Source organism: Eurytemora carolleeae, unplaced genomic scaffold, assembly GCF_000591075.1.
Source record: "Eurytemora carolleeae unplaced genomic scaffold, Eaff_2.0 scaffold716, whole genome shotgun sequence".
NCBI classification, from domain to species: domain Eukaryota; kingdom Metazoa; phylum Arthropoda; class Copepoda; order Calanoida; family Temoridae; genus Eurytemora; species Eurytemora carolleeae.
Window position 1 is genome coordinate 65,297 of NW_019396641.1, and position 20,285 is coordinate 85,581.

Here is a 20,285-nt window from a genome sequence, read left to right on the forward strand (position 1 = left end):
GTTAAATATTTCACAGCCATCTATAAATTTTTTACCATGATTTTATTGCTTCTTCTTTTAGTGATTAATATCACCATTAGCTATGGACAACATTTTGATTTTTATCTTTAGCAAGAATATTTCAGGTTTTCTTTTAATTCTTGACTGTAAACTTTAAATGATATATTGAATGAAAGAAGCTCTTCCTAAAAATGAATTACTTGTAATCAAATGAAAGCGAAGAAAAGATTGATAAGTTTATTATGTATATTGAATTATGAAGTGAAATTGGGTTATGTTCATCAACTAAAAGAAAGAGACTACCTTTCTGTAACCAAATTATCAGTAGAGAAGCATACATTCATCAGCACTAGATTCAGTGAGTGTTTATGAAAGAGTGTTTCTAGAACTCTATTGGCATCATTTTATTCCACTTATGTTGAGGAAAGAGAGAATTATAAACAAAACAATCCTCACTCAAAGTATAAAAGTCCAATAAATCATTCATTTAATTTTAAACTTATCTATTAAAATTGTTTAACACCCCCTTTGACATTTTTTCACGTAAATTTAGGTTGAAGAATCAATTTTAAGATTGAAAGGGACTGTTAAGGTAAATTAAAAGGAGGTGTATGCTGAAGCCTCAAATATAGGAACTGATCGTGACAAATATTAGTTACATAAAACATCACTGTCTTGTGAAATTGATATGAAACTCCGTCAAAGTTATTAAAAAAAACTCATATATACCTAAAATGGACGACAGAGCCATGATGTGATCCGATAATAAAAGTCTATTGGTGGAAATTTGGGTCATGTGATACAGACATAACAATTATATTATCAATTAAAATAAATTAAATATTTTGGCACCACTGGATTTATCCTAATTTTCAGATTTGTTCAGTATTTACTGGATATGATTTGATAAACCTTTTATTCATATACCATATCACATATATGTAAGTTTTGGTGTAACTTCAATACAGTTTTATATCAATTTCTTAAGACAAGGACATCAGATAGAACTGATATTGGTTGCGATCAACTCCCTAGAATTTTTTAACTCTAGCCTGTGCCCTCTTTCATTTTACCTTAACAGGCTCTTCAAAAGATTGACACATTTTATAATAATCATTTTTTTACTTTTTATAAAACTGTTAATTTTAAACATCGCATTTTGAGCACTGTTTAACTGTGAGTGTACAACTAGCGCTCGCACTGCCGCAATCTACTATTTCATTACTGGACTGTTCATGTTGCTAGCATGCTTTGATACATACTTTGCACTCCCGCTCAATGTAAGTAGAAACTTGTAATAAATTCAGAGGACTGTTGTGTTAAATAGCCCTCAATGGGACCATGATGCTTGATCTTGGTCTTCTGTTAATCTCCAGATTAATGTTAAATTTTTATTTGGTATCCCACTTGCCAAAGGGAGCTTTGATCAGGGGACGAATAGCTGCAAGGAAAATGAGTAAAAGAATAGTATTATAGATCTTAAAATCAAAAATGCCCAGAGTGGATATCGATATGAAGCAATTGGGATTATCAGTATCCAAGACAAGACAAGCTCAATTTGAATAAATTTAATCCTTCTGATGACATAAGATAAGGATACTTGCTTCATACTCCGATCCTTCACACAAAAGTGTTGACCTTTGAACTTTGAACTGCAGGGTCTGTAGAAATATCTTTTTTAATCATTTAAAAATCTGACAGTTTACAGTTATATCAATCAGGCTGAAGATAAAAGCCCGAATTTATCAACAACTGCTTTTGATATGTTAAAGCTTCTGACAGAAGCATTTCTCTTTATAATTCAATAAAAAAGCTGATAAAAAAATTTCAATTTCTATCAAACTTAATGAATTTTTAAGACATGGGGAAAAAGGATGCACAATTGTAGTCGTGGACGCTTTTAGGGTTAGTTGAAGATATTTTAGGGTTAGTTTAAGATATTTTAGGGTTAGTTTCAGATATTTTACAAATCTGGTTTTTTTGTTTTTAGAGGTTTTACAGATATAACGAACTTCTTTTTCAAAAATGTGTTGAAAATAAGGAGAAGCCTGTGATCTACGCCATCTCATACTGGACAGTGTTTAAAAAATGCTTTCCACAATTACTTAACATTTTTCTCACATTTGCAATCACTCTCTCCCTCTTCCCAGCAGTGCTGTCAGGTAAATTGAAAAAAAATGTATTCTAAAAAATGAATTTAAATTTTTTTCTGGAAAGTCTCTAGTTTGCTGTTCTTTATAGGGAGTGTTCGCAAAAAAAATGGCTGAAACAGATACAGCATATACCCACTTTCATTTTTCAGAAACACTCTCTTTAAAGCAAAAGGAATGGAGATTTTTCCCCAAACTCAATTGTTTTAATTACTATATCTTTATAACCTGATGTTGTTAACCTTTGAATATTTGATCTAATAGAATTCATAGTTTTAAATATCTAAAAATCAGATTTATGGCAAAGACTTAATTCCTTTGTAATATATTGGTTTGATGCTGACAATCCTAGACAATCCTGGAATAGGAAGACGACTTTTAGACTCAATTTATGAATTTAAATAGTCCAATATGAATGAGATACGGCAATGGTGCAGTGTAAATAGACCCATTTCCCGTAATTTGTGATTTAATAAGAAGCTAGTAATACTATTTGCTTTGTAACAACATCAAATACGCTTATGTATTGCTATAAAGTCGTCTTCCTATTTCAGAGTTGTCTGTTAATCACTGTATACAGTGATGTGTCACTAAGTATGGCATGTGTTGCCATTTAATTAAACTTAAAAGTGGAGAGGGGGTAATATTTTTTTCAACCCATTTTTTTTTGTTTAATAGACTTATTTCAAAGCAATTTAAAAGTTTCAAAATTAAGCTAAACAAAAATTTTTACTTATAAGATAAGTTTTGTTATGATATGGGTTCTCATGAAGTCAAAATAATACAAATACCATAAAAAAACAAGATTTTTTTTTTCAGACATAGAGCGTGTCTACTCTGGGTTCTTTATACCCCGAGAATATTTTGTTTCTGTCACATGTTTCCTCACCTTCAATGTATTTGCTGTGATTGGAAATATTTTACCATCATGTATTCCAGGGGTAAGATATATTCTATCAACAGATAATAACTATGTTAATAACAGGTTCACCCACAAAGGATGAGACTTCAGAGACAATTTACGCACCTCTGCCCCTTTAGTAAAAGTAAATTCAACTTATATGCATAAAGCATAAAGTCTGACCGCGTCAACCTTGTTGCACAGGCTAGTTCTGTCCATAGAGCTAGGTACAGTACAAACTGGGATCGGAAAGTTTGACTCGGCTCGGAAATTCAAATGTACTACAGCTGCCCATGAACTGCATGAAATTTATACTTCTGTCTGACTATGTTCAAGATTGCCTGCAGCATAACTTCTTCTTTATTTCAATTTGGTAAATCGTAAAATAATTCCTTAAAAGATTATTTGTAAGACAGAGGACTCAATTTAACCTTGAGATAATTATATTTTTTGAGTTTCAGGTCGTCTTTACAGTCTCGTTGTTTGTGGGTAACCCTGATGTTGGGTGTTTAAAAGGGACTGTAAGTGTAATTACAAAAGAAGCTGATCTGATCTGATCTGATCAAGTATTAATGAGATATCCATGTTTTGTTTATTTAACCTGTTGACCTTTATGTGTGGTCGCTCTGCAAAAGTGACTGCGCATTTCGTCCTTGTAAGAAACAATGGAAAAATTGCAAGAATAAAATACTTTTCAAGTCAGAATATCAAAGTTGTCTTACACTTATCAAATTTAGGTTTCAAACCTTCAGGGTATATTTGTAAATTGGGCATTGCCATTTTTCATAATGGTTACTTTAAATAACTCTTAAAACGGCTCCACTATGAAAAATGATGCTCCCCTAAAACGACCCCACTGAGAAAATGATGCTCCCCTAAAACGACCCCACTAAGAAAATGATGCTCCCTTAAAACGACCCCACTAAGAAAAATGATGCTCCCTTAAAACGACCCCACTAAGAAAAATGATGCTCCCTTAAAACGACCCCACTAAGAAAAATTATGCTCCCTTAAAACGACCCCACTGAGAAAAATGATGCTCCCTTAAAACGACCCCACTGAGAAAATGATGCTCCCTTAAAACGACCCCACTGAGAAAATGATGCTCCCTTAAAACGACCCCACTATGAAAAATGATGCTCCCTTAAAACGACCCCACTATGAAAAATGATGCTCCCTTAAAACGACCCCACTAAGAAAATGATGCTCCTTTAAAACGACCCCACTGAAAAAAAATGATGCTCCCTTAAAACGGCTCCACTAAAAAAAAATAATGTAACGCAAGCAGAATTGATATTGCATTTTAATTAGTAAAAAGTTTGCTAGGCTACTCTTCAGATTAAATAAATGGCAACTCTTCTTGATCCATTCAATATTTTTATGAGTGACATCTTTAAAACAGTTTCAGCAATAATGAAAAATGGAAAAGTTCTACTCTTCTTTCCTACGAGAATGTTTTAGTAATTGTTTTAAAGCTAAGTTTGTTTGTTGTTTTCATTTGCTAAATTTGAGTGTGTATTTAATGCCGAAATTTGCATGCATTGCTTGCATTGTATATTTCTGTTATCTTCAACACAAGAATACAAATGTCTTAATTACCAGAAACGATAAACTTCATTGAAAATAGAATTTATTTACCTTTATAATACAATTTTCTGGAAAATGTTATAAACCTTTTCCATCCTCGTATACTATAAGAACTCCCGGTTTCTTATCAATTAAGAGGGACAATTAATTTTGTTTGGAGACATTTCTCTGAAAGTGGAACAGGGGAGTTTCAGCAAGTTCTCATTGTTTTATCATTAATCAGTAATAGCAAAAATTGTTGCAAATGGTATTTAGACTAAGTGCATGCGGTGTCTACAGTCACCAAAAGAAAAGAGGATTTTAGAAGGGTTCAGAACTAAAGAAAAATAAGTTACAATTAACATAATTAAATCATTAAAATTGATTTGTTGAATGTTTAAACCTGTGAAATCACAGCAGTTTTTCATTTGATTCTTTGCAAATGTAGCAGTATATGAAGGTGCTTTGGTATACATAAAATCTATCTTTATTTAACCTGCACCCTATTTCTGCTGGGGGGGGGAGTCAATTTGACCCCCCCCCACATGTAGATTTTTTTTTACATAACTCAAAAAGTATTGGTCTGAGGCTGTTGAAATTTTCTGACTTTTTCTAAATAACCACAGCCCTTCTTTTAGGTCTAAAATCGGGCTTTTATACTAACTGCCTGAGTCCTTAGGCCCATTGCCAGAACGACTACTTTTTCTTGTTATAAACTAAATCTTTGTTTTGAGTTTAGACCCACTTTCAGTTGTCAGATTTTGATAATTTTTAGCTTTGTGGAAAGCCTATGACATAAGGAAACAGATTGCACAAGTTTTGCAAAGAATTACAAATTATTTGCAGACAACCCCAACAAAAGAAATTTGCACAATTTTAGTTTTTCTCAATTACACATCAGGTTATTTGAAATTTTTATTTTTTTTTGCATATTTGAAATGGCTTTGTGAATGGCTTTTCAAAAATGTATATCTTATCATTTTTTAACATTTTTCCTGTTGCAAAAAATTTAATTTTTGCAAATTTGCACAAAAAATGCAAATTCTAAAGTGGAGCATAAGAGCTTTCCAATGATCTATCATTTGTCATATTTTGACATCAAACATGGGATTTAGAGGGGGGAGGGGGGTAAATTGACCCCTCCCCCAGGCAGCATATCCTGGTTTACAAGTACTCCAGCAGGGATAGGGTTAATTTAACATAATTTGTTTTAACTTTCAAGCAAAACTTAAAACTTGCTTATTCTTTGATTTTGAACTGGTTTCAAAATGCTGCACGGGATCATCCTGTTGTTTTCTGATATATCTTGAACATACTGCCAAAATCAATATAACAATTACTGTTTTACAATCCTATGGACAAGGTCCAATATCACAAATTAGGATTTCTTGCGTCCGCTAATGGTTCAGATAATACAACTAATTGATACAATGAAAGCATTATACATGATACACCAGGGGAATCACAATAAGCAAAAGATTTAGAGTGCAACAATTAGACATTTCAGACATTATATGTTTTTGAAAACCATTTTATTCACAATTCAAAATCTTTAACAAATATTTCTTATCTGCCTTATAACTGGTTTCAATTTTAGATTTCTAAATTCATGATACAAAATGTCTGTTATAGAAAATATGAGGGATATATTGTTGATGTCATACTGTTGGAAAAGTTTTCTATTTGGAGATAATAAGAATCTATTTAAGGGGAGATTTAGGAGGATTATAACTATCTGTAGATATATCTTTTTCCAGCCCTCGAGTAGAATGCTGCTGGTCTGGGTTCTTCTTAGAATTCTTTACATACCTTTCTTCCTACTCTGCAACTACAGGCATCTTTCAATTTACAATACTTAATATTATGTTTATTGTAAGAAGAAAATAGTCTTGGATAAAATCATCCATCATTGGAGTACCATCCAAGACCCCTTTCATGGGTCTCCAATAAAATTAATGGAACCGTTCTTTGACTAAGAACACCAAGAATGGAACAGAACAGGATGACCCTTCTTTGACTAAGAAGGGAACAGAACAGGATGATCGTTCTGTGATTAAGAACTGAATGGAACAGGTGATGGAACAGAATGATTAAAAAAAGACTGAATTTGCCCAGCCCTACTTGTGACGTTCTTTCATGAAGGGGAATCTTGTATTAGTACTCTAATGATTATTATTTCTTCACATACTCAAAAAAAAAATGTTCTTCATATTTTGATGGAAAGATTTGACAGGCCTGGTGGAGTGGAAAGACTTTGGCCTGTTTTGTTCTATTGGGATTGGATATATTGGTTCGGGAATATGACATTCTCTATCTCTGGTGGGTTTATGGCAACCCTTTCTCTCATGCATAATACAAAGTAAGTTTTTACAGTTCTGTTTAATTGTGATTTCCAATATTTAATTCATTAGATCAATAGTAGAAATGTCTTACAAAATGTTTTCTGAGTCTATTGAGACTAAAAGAACTACCAAAAATTGTTTAGATTAAGTTGTTTTATGTTTCAACCAAATCTGTGTGCAAAAATAAGATTAATCAAAAAAAGTCTAAGAAAATGTTTGGTTAGAAATTTACATAGCCAAATTGGTACAGGACAATATTTGGATACTCCAGATTTGGAGCTATTGAAATTATAGGGTATAGTAATACCACACACAATTTTTTAAGCTCATAACTAAAATTTGTATTACATGGGTTTCTCAAAACTATGCAAAAATTTTGGATAGTTCATAAAAATTGATTTAAATGATAAACTTAAAAATTTATTAGAGAACTATTTTCTATTTGTACATTTATGAATCCAGTACTTTTTTACAAGTCAATTTTTAAGGTACCTTACCACCTTATCATTTAACAACTTGGTATTTCTTGCCAACAATATGTGCTTACCTTGAAGTTAATCTAATCCATACTTGTTTGCTTTGATAAATGTAGAGCAGAATTTGATAAATGTAGAGCAGAATTTGATAAATGTAGAGCAGAATTTGGTTTTCTCAAAAGATTAAGTGTACCTTGGGGAAATCTTACTGCAGAATATATCTGGTTTTATCTGTCTACCGTTTAATGGAGGAGGAGGAAATTCATATTGTTTATTCAATTTTATTCAGACAAATTTACATAAATAGATTATAAAGGGAAGAAAATATTTATTTGATTTTTACCTGAACAAAGCTTTGTCCCTCAAAGATATTGTTAAATAAAGGGTTAACTTTCATCTTGAATTACTAATCTATAATTTGATTTAGGCGGTTTAGCTAATTAGTTTAATTATTTAGTGTTCACATTTTTTTTTTAACAATTTTACTTTGGAACATGGGAATCTTTTGTGAGTTACAAACCTTACCTGATACACTTTATATAAAAACTTTTCAGAATCTATTTTTTTGGAATGAATTCATTTGAAATAGAATTCACTGGAGTCTGGACATACTTCTTTTTATAGCAAAATTAATTAGGGTTTATCAAATTAAGAAGTTTTAAGAAAATATTTTGACATAAAATCCAAAAAATTAAAGGCATATTTTATCTAATGGATTTAACAGTTGTTACTTCAAAAAACTTTTTAGTAAGACAAGAACTTTTACAGAAGTGTAGAGCAAGAGTACGCTGGAGTTGCAGGAATGTTTGGGTCTGCTGCAATGGGTAGCGGCATTCTTGCTGGGATTGGGTTCTCAGCGCTCATGCCGCAAATTGTTAGTTCTCCTGCCCTTGATTGGGAGGAGCCATGGTTCTGGCCAGCATATGACCCAACAAGTTAGAAACTATAAATTGGACCATCTTGTTAATACATAGTTCATATCAACAAGTGATAATGTGAAGTACATTCCTTAGTATGGATAATTTTTACAAAGTACTTTCTAGTGCCAAGTGCAAACAAGTCTTCCAAAATATTTATGATAATTGTTATGTGTATAGTATACTATGTTACTTAAAACTTGTCAGAACAGAAAGCTTTATCTTTACATTATTTATTCAAAGCTTTCAGGTGCAATTGGGGCACACCCTGGGCCGCAAAAGAACACTTTCTATAGATTCTAATTTGAACTACGGTTACTAGGGAAAATGGTAAAAGACTGAATTTTAAAGCCTTGGAATGCTTAATAATTAATAATAGTAAAATACGTTCAACAATTCAAAGCACATCCCACGTGCCTGTAAAAAAATAATTTTGTGTCACTTTTTCCCATTATTAAAAAAATAATGCTGATAAGTTTCATCAAATTTCAACCATGTTTACTGCACCAAAAGTCAAATTTTCTACAAAAGTTGACATCACATATCAGTGACTAGCTCTTAAATTTCTAGTAAGCCATTTTATTTTAGTATATACCGCTGTATGCATGATTTATTTAAATTAAGTTAAATCCTACATTGTAGTCCAAAGGTCAACACTTTTAGTTTGTGAGTTAAGTGATCAAGCAGTAATATGAATATTGTGCATTATGGATCAAGCATTGTAGGTAAGGGCTCTTTCCCACAAAAAAAAGTTTGGACTGTCTTAATTTACACTGTAAAATCCAAGATTGTATATTTTATTTAAAATCGCGTAAGTGGGAGATCAATTCAGTATTATTTAATAGAATATAGCAAATATTGAATTGAGTTGTTTTTTGTTTTGTTTATCCAAGCAAATAGAAATATTCCCAATTATTTATCATTTTAATCAAAAATTCTTAATGCAAGGGTAAATTCAACTTGAAATTGACTTTTATTCTGAGCTTGCAGTTTAAAAATTCGGAAAAATACGGCTCTGGTCTAAGCTGTTGTTGGGCCTTAATTAAGGCTTGAGGTTTTGGATTCGAGCTGCATCTTATTTTCCACAGAATTGAGTTAAAAAAAAACGGTTTAATATTTTATTGGCGGATTTTCATGGTAGGAATTGGCGCATTCCGAGTTTATATGAGAACAACTCTCAATATTTAGCCTTATTCTCCAGTAAAATCAACCAAGGTTGGTTTTATTTTCATTGGACCTAACTCCTTAAGTCGAGCCAAAGATCTTGCAACTGTCAATCACCTGACACAAGCTGTTGTCAGAGTTCGGTTGAAGATTGGGTCTTAAAGTCAGGTCTGAGGAATTACGGCTTAAGCCGAAGTTTTTAAATCGCAGGCTCTGCTTTATTCAATAGATTATTCAATCATTAGGAATGACAAAGCGCCACTTCTGGATCCGCCACCACAACAACACTTTTTTGCCACCTGGCGGCCGTCAATGGCAACTAATTATTCTTCAATTTTTAATAAATTTGTGTGCTAACCAAATTTTTTTCCAAAATAACGCTGTGATCGCGCTATTCAAGAAAACATTAACAGTTCAAATTTTTAGAAATGTGCACTGAATAATGTACTATAATTATTAATGTTTTCAAAAGTTTTGATTAGCAAACATATTTTATATTTGATTCATTAAAAAAATGTACAGTACACTTACTCATCAAAGCACCTGATAGATGAAAGTGTATGCATTCTTACCAGTCACAAATTGAAATGGAATACATTTACTCTCATCGTTATCATGCTATGATGAGTAAGTATATTTAAAACCCTGTGGTTAATTAATAACATTAATTAATAATTCATTCATATTTTAAAAATGAGGTATTTAAATTCAAAAGTGCAAAAATTTAAAAATGACAGAAATAATTGCTCCAAATTTCTAGAAAAAATTTGCTTTATCATAGATTCCTTTTAAGAAACCAGAAAAATGATGATTTTTCAAACTGTTATTTCCAGATTATGCAGTTATGATCATATTATTTCAAAAAGTGTTGATTTTCATAGTATTATAAAGATTACTTTGTATTCTTATTTTTGAGAGAAATTTGTATATTTGATTTTAATTGCAAGTGTGATTATAATTTTAATTTCTAACAAGTCTGTTAGACAGTTTTAGAGAAAAGTGTAAAATAAATGTAAACTTTTGTGAACCTCTCTTTGCAGTTTACAGTTAGATGTATGATGAAGATAGTGAAAGTTAAACTTGTTAGATATTCTACATTTTGAGATGTTTTTATTCTATTTATCCGGATGTTGAAGTGTAAAATAAAAGCAAAATGTTTGTAATATTTTCAGTTTTATTTAGGTTATAAACTTACTTTTTAGGAGGATCAGTCTTTCCTGTTGTCTTTCTTATTCTTTTATTCATGCTTATTTTTCTTCTGCATCTGTAACAAGATTTTATTTAGTTTTTATTCTCCTTATTCATTAATCTGTCCAATTATATTTTTTCTGTTTTTCATTTTCTTTTATTTCCCTTTCTCATAAGTTTAATTTACATTTTTTTAAATTTCATTTAAACTTTCTTAATTTTAGTTTTTCTTTTTGGTTAATTTTGTAATTAACTTTTTATTTTTTCTTCATTTTTCTTAAAAGCTCCCTTTAACTTTAAGGAACTGTAAACATAATTCAAGTGACCCAACATTTTTAAAGTGGCATATTCATTCACAATGATACTCTGGCATGATGACACAGTTCTCCTTATTTTACACATAGTACCGAATTGTAAATTACATTATAACTAAAAAATAGAGTTTCCGCGAAATGACCATATTTGTTGCGCGAAATAACGCAAAGCGTAAGAGCGCAATTTTGCGCAAAATGAAGTATGCAAATGATTGCAAAAAGTGCAAAGATGTTGCACAAAAAAGCAAACATTTGAGCTTTCTTTCATAAAAATGGCCTATTGTTAACTTAGTTTCGTTTTGGTCTAAAATTTACTTTTTGATTTAAAATGCTGGCGCCAACAAAAAAGTAAAGAGAAAAAGGAAACATTTTTGCTCCTAGGCCAAATTGTGATCAAAAGTCCCAGCTTGCTGGAAACAGAACTAAACTGTTCATAAAATCATTATTAACTTCCTCTTTTAAATTATATCTTTGATAAATCCTTTAATTTTCATATAAAAATAATCTTACCATCCCAAAATAGTAAAAGGTTTTTCATTTTCGTACAGTTCAAAAATTTGAATTTTGGACATAAAGAGTTTATTACCATTTGGAAAAGTGATTCAAATTTGTGAAATGTCTCTAAACCACAAAAGATGTTTTGTGCTCAAAGTGTTAATTTGCTTAAAAGATGCGTTATATTTCAAAATGAAATCATTAATTATCAAAAATATATCCATTTCCATGTCAACATTTTTGGTTTATTAAAAATGTAGCGTTGGCTATTTTCTTTAAATATATACAGAGGTTTTTTTCTACTCGACTTATTTAAAAGATATGCTACAGTGAAACCCTTAATAACGAATACATCAGAAGAATTTATCAAATGTGATCTTGACAATTTTTCAATGAGTTTTATACTATATTACGTAAATTTCAGTATTTGCAAAAATAAATAAATAACCATCAATATGCTGGAACAGTTTTAAAGAGTTCCATATAATTATTTCATTAAAAAACTAAATATCTGCAAGATTCCATTATCAGAAAGTAAAGAATACGACATTAGATGAATTCTTTCTATGTTTTTGTTATTAAGCGTTTCACTGAACATAGTTAAAAAAATTTTTTGTTGTTTTGGCCCAAAAACTGACACTTAGTGTCAAGTTTGGGCCTAAATCACGGTTTGGAACTTTCTTCTTCAGTATTTGAAAGTCAGCTGCACAAAACAAATATGGAGATGAGAGGAAGGGGGTGCAGGGCAAAGTTCTATTAACGAAACAGGGGTTTTTTAAAAATGTTAATTTTTAATTGCTTACAATTTGATTAGCTGTTTTTGAAAAGAATTAAAGGTTGCAAACAAAAACCAAACGGTTTTTTTAAAACAATTAATATATTGAATTTCTTTTTTATTCTGCATAAAATTGCATATGAAACTTGTAAAATGAAATTTTTTAAAACATATTTTGATGTTTTTAATGTTGTCTTCTGTAATTACAACCGTTATCGATTTCATTAACCATTAAAGAAATTGTTCACGACGTTAGTACTGTAACATAAACATTTAATGTTGTGCCTCCTGATAAGCAAAATGACATATAAGTCCTGCGATCGAGAAAAAATCTCCATGACTCTCACAACGACTCTAAGCCTTCTTCATTCTGTCTCCATGCCCCTTATTTTGGTTTTCAATAAAATTACTTTTAACCCTTTTATCAAACAATCTCCGCATAACAAAATATTCATAAACAATTTGTATTGAGTTATCTATTTTATTTCAGCTTATGTCTTAAGGTTTTGTTACCTAAATTTCACAAATTCCTTAACTTGTAAACTATTGCGTTTTATATAACGATAAAGAACTTTTTATATAATATGCATTATGCAATTGTGCACTACACAGTTCAAAAAATATGACTGAAAAGTATAAAAACTCTAAAAAGTGTACTCAAGCATATTAACTGCAACATACAAGGTTTCAGTACTAGATGAAATGCATACTGCACAAATGGAATAAATCACCTTCAAGTTAAACAAAGGATTACTATAGTATCTGTATTGTAAACACACCAAGGGTTTATTTCCCTATGTACATAATCTCATTAAAGTTCATTACTCCCCGCTGGAGAAATAATGCACATACCAAATGCAATCTAAAAATAAAGCCAAACAAGTCCAGAGTCAATCCAAGGGTAGAACAGTGTAGAACAGAAGAACAGATAAGGCCAAGCTTAGCAACGGGGTGCAGTGAACTCGGAGTATTTGAGAATAGGTCTGTATTAATTATCAAATAACCACGACGAAAAATGAATGTAAGATTTTACATTAAACTAATTTGATGTTTAGGAACATATTTTTCAATGGAAGTTTGTCAATAAATCAATGTTAGAATCAATTATATCTTTTTCATCATTGCGTTGAATTTCTTCTTCTCAATGAATTTGTTCCCAGAATCTACAGAAAATGTTTGTGAAGAATGAGAGATTATACAGGAACTAATAACTGAATAAGATTACTTATTTTCGATGATAAAAGTTAATTTTTATTTTCACAATCTGTTCCTAAACAACTAATAAGTTTACTGGAGAATTTGTGTTACATTTTTTGTCGTTGTTATTCAATAATTAAAAAAAAACCTATTCTCAAAACATACCCACTCAAAATTGATGATTTTTAACGTCGACTATGCGCTCAAACTCAGTGATTATACATCCTGGAAAAGTTTAATATGCCTCAAATGATTTCTGAATTTTTTTTCTTCACAATACTACATTTTCAGTTCAACTACCATGCACTGCCGGTCACTCTCTTTAATGTACTTAACTGGACCTAAAATAAATAACTTTCATTTCCCAAATGAATTACAATAGCGTGTTATGAAGAGTAACGTCCAGCTATCATTTAACAATAACCCATATGTAAAAATACATTTTTTAGTTATATAATATTGCCTTGAAAATTATTCATTGATTACTGTGCTTGAACATTGTATTGACAGCTGTCTTCTGTTAGCAATTTTAAAGGAATATGTGTAGTTCACTAGAATATTTCTGTATAAGTTTATTCAGAAAAATATGGTCTAATTTTTTAATTGTTTAAATCCTGAGATACAGATTAATACTGTTGAGTCGGCTCTCAATAGTTTGAAATTGTATTCATGATTCCTTAAACACACATTCAATTCAATTCAATTCATCATCAATAGCCTTGGAAAAACTATTGTACAATTCTTTAATTTTATTTGTAGTTTGAGGAAGAGGGTACAATGATAGTATGAGCCCCACAAAATGACCTTTGGTGCCTCCTAATACGTAGAGCCAAAAATCAAAACAAATCTCTTTACAGTCAAATTAGGGTTTCTAGCGAACAAAAAATTTCGCGAAAAAGTGCGAAAAGTTTCGAACGTATTTCGCAAACATTTTTGCGAAAATTCGCATTCTTTCGCGAAAATGAACTACACGAAAAAATGCGAAATTTCTTGAAAAAGAATTCCGGGAAAACCATAAGTGTTGGAGCTGAGGACATGTAATGTTAAAAAAAAAACTGTGGAATTATCTGCTCTGATAGCTCAGCATGAGAAGTTTCAGTATCATAATTAATAATTTCTCTTCCTTTACTTTCATAAATTCTTGATGAAATTTTCGTATTTTTTCACAAGGTTTTCGCATTTCTATTTTTGCGAAAACTTTGCATTTTTTGCTAAACAGATTAAAGCGAAAACAATTTTTCGCCGAATTTTTGCATTATTCGTGAGAGACCGAAATGTGAAAAAATGCTAAATTTTCGGCGAAAAATTTTTTCTCTCGAAAATGATAAGTTTTGTGAAACAATTTCCCCTTTCCGCTGGATTCCCTAGGTGAAATCCACAATAAAGCTTAAAGAATCATTTAATTCTCAAATTATGCATCCAACTGATCATAACTTAATACACAAAGAATATGATAAAAGCACATATTCAAACAAGTCACAACAACTTTTGCGTTTTGTAAATTCGTGCTAAAATATTTTGATTCGTACACATGATACAGTTGACAAAGTGGTGATTGGCAAAACTGAAGCTTTGGCAGTTTAGAAATTCTACTGGAGTCTAATTAAAAATTTCTGGGTATCTAAATCCAAGCAGCTACTACTAACCACTAACAAACGTGCTCGATGCTATTTTCTGTTTAAAAAGATCTTGTGAAAATTTCTAGTTTTCACTGACGCGCCAAATTTTGCATAAAACTTTATTTTACTTAAAATGAGCAAATCTGAAATTGCAAAATAAACTTTATGCAAAACTTAAAGGGACTGTTAATGTAATTTCAAGTGACATTCCATTAAAGCAGGAATTTAAACTTAGATCAATCATGTGGAAGATATCGTCATTTTTCTAGAGCAAAAAGTGCTTATTTCTGACAATTCTCTGATTTGTTTCCGCAAGCAGAAGTCCGCAGGTCAAGCTGTTACACCTTGAATGGAAATAATTAAGGTTCCAAAAGAGAAACATGGATAGCTATTTAATTTTAGATTTTTCCTGAATCTTTTGAATGACCGGATTAAAAATTTCTCTATATTTAGAAGGTTTCTTCTTTATTTCTTTATTAATGGTGATACTTGATAGATTTTAGTTTAGCTTCCACATTTAACCAGTTTAACTGAAAGATAATAGCAACTAGTATTGAAACATTGTTAAGAACAATTTTTATATTGATTTTAAATATATAATATATATATATACTTACACAAGTATTATTTATTAAGAAAAGAATTTAAGTAATATCCACATGAACGACAACATCCATGGTAAGAAAAATTTACGAAAATATACCTATTTTCAGGTTTGCATTAAACTTTTTAACTTAAAAAAAAATACCATACCATTTTTTAAGTAAATAAAAAACAATAATACGTAAAAATACGTAAAATAAAAACCTAAAAACTTTAAAAAATTACTTTTAATGAAATTTACGAAATATATGATGTTTGGGTTTGCTTCAAACTTTTAAATTCTAAAGAAAATGCAATTTTTCAAGTAAAGCAAAAACCGAAAAACCGAATAATATAAACTTAAAACTTTTGAAAATTTTTAAAAAGTGTAAGCTTTTATTCGTAAAAATATATGTTCCTGGAAAACCTAAGCACTCTAAAAAAATACCGCTTGACGTATGATGAATATGTAAAAATTCGTAAATATACGCAAGTTCTTTACAGTAAAGTTTAGCATACAACTTGTACGTAAATATACGTAAAATATGTGTACCTACAGTGTGTCCCACGAAACATGACAGTCGGTGAATTGTTTAGAATGTCATCTTCCATAATTTGTTAAGTTGATTGATACCAAAGACAATAATAAAAATAATATATGGGAGTCATATTAAAGTAAACTTGATTTCAAAGTAAAATATTTTGGAGGAAAAGATTTGTTTAACGAAATGAACTGCAAAAAGCCTTTAATATCCTAATACAGTATATGTGGACGACATTCAATACTATTTATCAACTGTCATGTTTCGTGGGACACCCTGTATATAATTATAAAAGCTTTAGATAATTTAGGTTTTCGGGTTAGTAGGGCTTCCATTGAGATGGTTTAGGCCTTGCTGCAAAGCCTTTTACATAAAAGTCGGATTTAAAACGTTTGAATTTAGTTTTCATTAGTTTAAAAATAAACGTTTATATAAACACCATTCATAAGAGCTTCCTAAACCCGATTTTATTCAGAAAGTTTTATTATAAACCATTATTACACAACTTTTAGAAAGGTTATTTCAATGGTTTTATTTGACTCCGTTAAAAAACTCCAAATAATAATCGTTTGAAATTAAACTTATCTAAGACGTTAGAACATTAACCATTAAAACTCTGTTTTATAACAAATTATATTTTACAGTTTGAAACAAAGCTATTTTAAACCGATTTAATTTAAACACATTAAAACGTTTCTACAAATCCACTTTACATATATTTCACTTGCTATTTGATTTAATGTCTAAAAACCTTTTTCTTTTAGCATATTCCTATCAGTACAGTAACTTTTTTCACATTGCATGATAAATAATGTCATTTTCCAACGTATGAAGAAACCTGGACCTATAAAGTGCAAAATTTCTTTAATCAAAATGTTAAAAGATTTTTAAGATTTTTTGATAAATATATGAACCAGGTCGGAGAGAAGTATTAATATATGAACCAGGTCGGAGAGAAGTATTAATATATGAACCAGGTCGGAGAGAAGTATTAATGTCACCTCGAACAAATTCTGTTTAGAGGAAGATTAAATCACACCAAATGTATCATTCACTCTCAGACAAATTAGAACAAATGGAAATTTCAATTTAATTTTAAAATACATCATAGGTTGATATTATCAGATTGAAAACATTAGAAAATTTTAGTTTGTGGCAAAGACTCAATTTCTTTTTTGTTCACGGATACTGAACAAGTAAGAATACGGAGATTAAGAAAGGGAATATAAGGAAAAAGGACAAATCTTTATTTTTATTGCATAAAGGGAATGTAGACGTAATTTCTGACAAACTACGGTTTACTTAAAAGCTCTGTCTGTCAAAGTAAGAATTAGATATGCTTTCCTGCAAAAGAAACTTGTGAATGTCTTGCTTCAGAAACAATGGAAAATTTAACAGAATTAAACACTTTTTAAGACATAAAAAATGACGTTATCCTCTATATTATGGCTCAGAGCCTCAGATTAATACTTCAAGAGTACCCTAAAATTAATCGTGAATTGAGCTTGCCCCTTTTTTAAAAGTTGGGTTACTCAAATCCCCAGCTTATTAATTGATATGTCGCGCAAAAGTCGTCAGTGCCTGCTCTAGCTTCATGTAATGCATGGAGTAGGTCGTTGCTGCAAAATTCGATTTTATTAGATGAATACGTTCGTTATGACTAAATGAACATTCTTTAGAAAAAACTGTTCAATTTTATAATTATAGGATTTACTACGTTATTTATTACAAATTGGGGGAGAGGAATGGAAGTGCTGAACAATTCAGCAACTTTAACCATTTTTTACCAACTCCACATCTTCATTTACTCTACATTTGGTTTCTATTTTAACTTGAGTACATTGCTTCCTGGGTATACTATTGTAAACCTCATTTGGAACCTGATGACAGACCTCTCTTGGTTTGCAGTAGCATTTCTGTCTGGGAACCAGTTAAGAAATCAGTTATGGAACATCACGGGAGGAGTCACGGGTACAGGGTGGCATACAGGAACAGGAACAGACAAAAATGTTATGCAAAAATATAGAAAGATAAAAATACAAGTTGGGTTTTGATTTAGAAAATAAACAATCAGAAAAAAGATCAAAAACCCACTACTCCTCCAATCCACATATGACGTCATATCTTCAAGCATATCCCTGAACTGACCCGCACACTATAAGCGAAATTTTATTTTCAAAATAATATTATCTATGTATCACTGACATTTTGTTTGATTTCTCATGTTTCCTTTTAACATTAGTTTCCTGATCTGAATGTGAATATTTAAAGCATGAGTTTTAGTTTTATATAAATCACATTGATTTCAAAAACATGTGTTTATTCCCTATCTTCATGGTATAAATTTGGAGACGTCCCCTCTGGAATTATCAAATGCAATGCAAACTACTTCTTCATTAATGTTTCCTTTTTTGATGTGCTTTTAAATAACAGGATTGGGTGGAAAGATATTCATACTGATCGCAGGGATACCTCAGTTCTTCATGCTTAGTTTTTGTATGTCTCCTCAGACTACCTGGGTTGGCTGCAGAAAATTCACATTGATCGCACAGATATCTCACTCCTTCATGTTTAGATTTAATGTGTTTCTTCAGATCACTTGCTGCTGTTGCAGCATACACACATTGTAAACAAGGATATCTCACTCCTTCATGTTTATTTTAAATGTGTTTCTTCAGAACACATGCTTGAGTGGCAGCGTAATCACAATGATCGCATGGATACCTCACTCCTTCATGTTTAGAATCAATGTGCAACTTCAGATTATGTACTTCAGTAGCAACGTATTCACACTGATCGCAAGGATATCTTAATCCTTGATGTTTTTTTCAATGTGTTTCTTCACATTACTTGGATGAGTTGCGGGATACATACACTGGCCACAGGGATATCTAACCCCTTGGTGCTTACTCTTAATGTGTACCTTCAGATTTATTGCTTGGTTGGCCACGTAGTTGCAAAGGTTACAGGGATATCTTACTCCTTTATGTTTAGATTCAATGTGTAGCTTCAGACTTTGTGCACTAGTAAAAACGTGTTCACACTGATCACAGGAATACCTCACCCCTTCATGCTTACTTTCAATATGTTTCTTCAGATTACCCTCTGTAGTTGCAGTGTACTCACATTGATCACATGGATACTTCACTCCTTTGTGTTTAGATTCAATGTGTAATTTTAGACTCTGTACACCAGTAACAACGTATTCACATTGATCACAGGGATACATCACTCCTTCATGCTTATTTTCAATATGTATCTTCAGGCTAATTGGTTCAGTGGCAGCGTATTCACATTGATCGCAAAAATATCTAACTCTTTCATGTTTATTTCGAATATGTGTCTTCAAATTACTGGATTCAATTGCCACATAATCACATTCTCCACACGAATAAATTTTATCTCTTTTATCTCTAAGTTTACTCTTTTTAAGTCTCTTTTGTTCAAGGGTAAAGGGAATCTACTTCAATCTTGACAACTTTGCCTGAAAAATTAAAAAAGAGAATAATTAAAATATTATATTAAACTCAAGTATCTTAAATGGTTTAAAATTTTAAATAATATCTGAAAATGCAGTCAATGTTGTAATAATAACAATTCTTATATTTATGAGCCCAAAGTTCTTAAAAAAATCAAAAATCGATCATCCTAAAAAAATAAATGTAGAAAATGTTTACCCATACCTTGATTTTCTGTCCTTTACTCTTTTATATTTTCTTCCGCTACATACACAGTACATATATCATCTACAGTAGAGATTTCTTCTTTGATGGTTACTATATCTTCTTCCATACTTTCTGCCATTCTCTCTGAAATAGGTACACAAAATGTTATACTTTTTAAGGGTAAAACGTCTTGTAAAATAAAATAAATAAATAAATAGAACTGCAAACAAATATTTACACTGATATAATAAAAAGAAGTAAACGCCAAGAAAGGGTTGTTGAGGTTAAAGCATCTTATGGTAAAATGAGAAATAAGTATATTTAAAATTAAGACCAAGTGCTGAAAGAATGAGGATCTGAATGTGAATCTTCAAAGCGAGAGTTTTAGTTGT

The 20,285-nt window shown here is 30.9% G+C and overlaps 1 protein-coding gene across 1 annotated transcript in view; it reads left to right on the forward strand.

Annotated features, from left to right (window-relative positions):
• The window catches only part of LOC111706751 (equilibrative nucleoside transporter 1), a 51,149-nt gene extending 41,272 nt beyond the window's left edge, over nt 1-9,877 (forward strand). The window contains exons 28-34 of the mRNA XM_023479676.1: nt 1,193-1,280; nt 1,991-2,162; nt 2,970-3,091; nt 6,375-6,451; nt 6,851-6,976; nt 8,204-8,370; nt 9,016-9,877. Coding sequence (XP_023335444.1) covers nt 1,193-1,280; nt 1,991-2,162; nt 2,970-3,091; nt 6,375-6,451; nt 6,851-6,976; nt 8,204-8,370; nt 9,016-9,047 — 784 coding nt within the window. The 3' untranslated portion in view covers nt 9,048-9,877. The remainder of the gene's footprint in view (nt 1-1,192; nt 1,281-1,990; nt 2,163-2,969; nt 3,092-6,374; nt 6,452-6,850; nt 6,977-8,203; nt 8,371-9,015) is intronic.
• The last annotated feature ends 10,408 nt before the right edge of the window (nt 9,878-20,285 follow it).